General features: G+C 36.5%; 1 protein-coding gene across 1 annotated transcript; it reads right to left on the bottom strand.

The window, feature by feature from the left end:
• Window positions 1-1,364: 1,364 nt before the first annotated feature.
• On the bottom strand, window positions 1,365-2,724 carry LOC111906816 (zinc-finger homeodomain protein 9). Its single transcript, XM_023902600.3, has one exon. It carries the CDS (start codon window positions 2,622-2,624, stop codon window positions 1,608-1,610), a length of 1,017 nt encoding a protein of 338 aa, XP_023758368.1. The 5' UTR covers window positions 2,625-2,724; the 3' UTR covers window positions 1,365-1,607.
• Between the last annotated feature and the right edge of the window lie 962 nt (window positions 2,725-3,686).

Here is a 3,686-nt window from a genome sequence, read left to right as displayed (position 1 = left end):
GTTTTCTCGTGTAGTAGCTGACGACAACGATGAACGTAAAGATGGGATGAAAGGATAATAGGGATTCATATGGGGAGAGACGATGATGATGATGAACGTGGGGTGGGTTTTAGTATTTTAATCACAATTATTATATAATAAACAAAAAATTAATTGATAAATAAATAAATAAGAACAATATACTTGCTTCATGACTCGCTGGCATGAAATGAAAACAATAACGTACGAATACGAAAAATGAAGATGGAGACAAACAAACAATTTAGTCAGGGTCGGTCCAGACGGTGGGCAAACCGGGTGACTGTTCAGGGCCCACGTCTCTAGGGGTCCAAAATTTATGGGTTGTGTAGTGTATACATATAAAAAAAATTATTACCTAAATGATTTTTAGGACGTAAAATTGGTTCAAACTCAAATTAGCTCAAAATATAAACTATTTGACTTGCTTGTTATTGCTAATTGAACACGTTTATACTGAAAAATAAATAATAAATTTTTTAATCTTTATTATATTTGTCTTTAAGAGACCTTTTTTTTCTTTTCGCTCCAGGCCCCATATATATTTGGACTGACCCTAAATTTCGTGATTTACCATAACCCACGATTTATGTAACTTCCTCTTAAAAATGATTTTGAAAGGAGAAAAAAAAATATCATTTTGTATTGATCATAATTCATAACGTAGGGACAAAAACTGCAATAAAATAAAACCATAAGGATAATAAAATACAAAGTTGAACTAAAACAATGAATGTTTGTAAACTACTATACTTTTTTTTAAAACCAAAATGATGGAAGTTCTGCTGGTTTTCGAAAGTTTGGGGTAGAAAATGAAATATTGTAGTTTGAATTAAAGAATAAAGTGAGATAAAGACATTGGAATAATATTTTGTAAAAAAAAAACAAGAATAATGCAGAAAAAATATATTAAAAATCGCCAATTTATCTTCCTCATCATCACAAATCCCGAAGCATAACTATGAAATGATACGCACTAAAATTAATACGAGTTTTGTTCGTTCAAATGGTCCAATATTATTTATTTTCGATTGACGAGACTATTAATTATTTCAAACAATTAAACAAGTCAAATATTTTTATTAGGTTATAAATGAATTTAAATATATTGTTCACTTTGTAACGGTAGATGACGATATGGTCAAATTTGACAAAAGCAATAGACAGTTGACCTATTGAAACAATGTTTATCTACAATGGACTAACAAATGTTTTTGTACATATTCACAAGTGATGCATCTAAAAATACCTTTTTCCTCAAAAATGATTAAAAAGAATGAGAAATATGTTATTCAATTTAGTACTCCTCAAGATCCAAAATTGATTTGGGTGATTAAAGATATTAGTTGAATATCAAATTGAAAAGGTGATTCCCTTAATTCAATGTACTTTCTAAACATGGTATTATTTGGATCAAAGTCATACAACTTTCCTAATTTGGATTAAACAAAGATTAATTAATTAATTAACAAAAAAGATTCTAATATAAGTAGCTAATTAAAAACAAACAACAGCCTCTTACCCTTTGTTGGCCTTTCTCTCTCTTGGTAATCTCTAATTAAACACGTGCTTATTATCCATAATTAAGATTAAGAAGATGAAGATGAACCATTAGTGCCGATAGCATTACCACCGCTGCTAATACTGTCGTTGTGTGGTGGCTGGTGGTGTTCGTGGTGGTTATTTCTATTTGTTAAGAAATCAATTCCACCGCCGGGAGATCCATTGTCGTTGTTGTGGTTGCCGGAATCTTTCTTGATGCCGAACGTCATCTTGTTGTTATGCATCCAGACTTTGAAAACCCCTTTATCGACCCCAATTTCGTTGCAGAATCCGATTATTAAGTCTTCGTCTCGCTTCTGCATCTTCCATCCGACTCGTTCAGCTAATTCGTGCATCTTTTCTTTCTGATCTTGAGTGAATTTTGTTCGGAAACGTTTTTTCCCATTTGAGTTAGAGCCGATGATGCTGCCGCCGGCAGAGGATGGGGTGAAGTGAATTGAGGGGTTGTGGTGGTTTTCCGGCGCTTGTGCGGATAAGCCAGCGCTGAGAGCTAGGAGCATGTGTGGTGCTGATGGGTAGTAAGATGAGGAGATCGGAGGTGGAGATGGGGAATCCGCCGGACTAGAACTGCTTCCTCTAACTCCGCCGAGGGAAATTGGTTGTGGTTGAGGTGGTGGAGGGTGATGGCGGTGGTGTGGTTGGTACTCGATGAGGTGTTGAACAGGTGGGCTGTTCAGAAATGATTCGTCCGGGTCACGGCGATGGAAGTTGCGATGACAACCACAAGCTGCACATTTTAACGATGTCGGGTCGGTCGGCGTTGACGTCGCCGAGGGCATAAACTCTCCACAACCGTCGACTGCGTGTCCGCCCATACTCGCCGCGTGGTTCTTCAAACATTCTCTGTATGTCACCACCACCGGCGTCGGGTTGTGGTGATGCCGAGGTTTATGACGCTTAAGCACTCCGTTTGTAAACGGTGGTGGGAGCTGTTTTTGGACACTATTTGGTTGGATCCGAGCATCCTGATCAAGAGCTTTGATAGAGCTGGTGGTGGGGGTGGTTGTTGTAGTGGTGGTGGGCGGTGGTGATGTTACGTCCATGAGTAATTAACTATGCTTTGGGAATAGGGTTAGGGGTCCATAGATGGAAAATAGTGCTTTTTGGGACGATGACTGTAGATAACCCTCTTATGTGGTGCTGCACTGCTTCTTCTTAACCCTTGGGTTAAGTAATCCACTCATTGGTTAACCCGAATTTCATACATGGGTCACAAATTAAAACAGAATACGGGTCGGGTTATATATAGCAAAATAGATTCTCTCAAATTGGTTGTTAAATAAGAAGACGTAATTCTGTTTTTTTACTAATTGGTTGTGAAATAACAAGAAATTTAATAATTGATTGTTAAATAATAAGAAATCACAAATAATAAAATTTTAAACCATCATGTAAGAAGCCCAACGGTGAATAGATTAAAAATAAATTCTAAATAAGGAATAAGGAAGATCTTAAGTTCAAATATGATTTCAACTCGTGGGTGTTAAAATGACAAATATCGACTATGTATTGTGTGGAGTAAGTCCAATTTCACGGTAGAATAATAATATTATCCAAATAAGCTTGAAAATCATAATCGATTTACAAATTACTACGAACTTCAAAACAACTCATTGTTTTATTTCAGACCATCACAAAACAATATATGTCGAATATAAAGTTACTCAAAATATGACATTTGGAATAAAGTATATTACGAAGTTACATCTTGTATATATTATAGTCGGTCCAATCCTTAATTTCAAAATAACATAAAAGATCTAATTTCATCGAAACTTTCATATAATTTATGAATCCACCTTAGAGTAGCGCCTAATTCTTGTAACGTCCTGTTTGAAATTACTCGGTTGGGGCCTCGAAAACCAAAGGGTAGGGGTGATTCGGTCTTTTATGGGTCCTGGATTTTATCCGAAAGGTTTTAGGCTTGGAGGTGTCGAGGGGAGCGTAGGGCTTCCCGCCACCTTTTCGTGGATATAAAGTTCGTCGGAAACGGACTTGGAATGAAGGAGTTATGACACTTTGTATTTATTGTCGATTTTAGCCCCTAATGGAAATTAGTGACAAGATGATCCCATGCATGCAAGGTGGCCAGCACAAGAGTACGC

Source organism: Lactuca sativa, chromosome 4 (assembly GCF_002870075.4).
Source record: "Lactuca sativa cultivar Salinas chromosome 4, Lsat_Salinas_v11, whole genome shotgun sequence".
Lineage (NCBI taxonomy): Eukaryota > Viridiplantae > Streptophyta > Magnoliopsida > Asterales > Asteraceae > Lactuca > Lactuca sativa.
This window is presented reverse-complemented; position numbering and strand designations above follow the sequence as displayed.

What these genes read in the sequence shown, in the direction of transcription:
- LOC111906816 (XM_023902600.3), bottom strand. Translation starts at nt 2,624, where the DNA reads ATGGACGTAACATCACCACCGCCCACCACCACTACAACAACCACCCCC.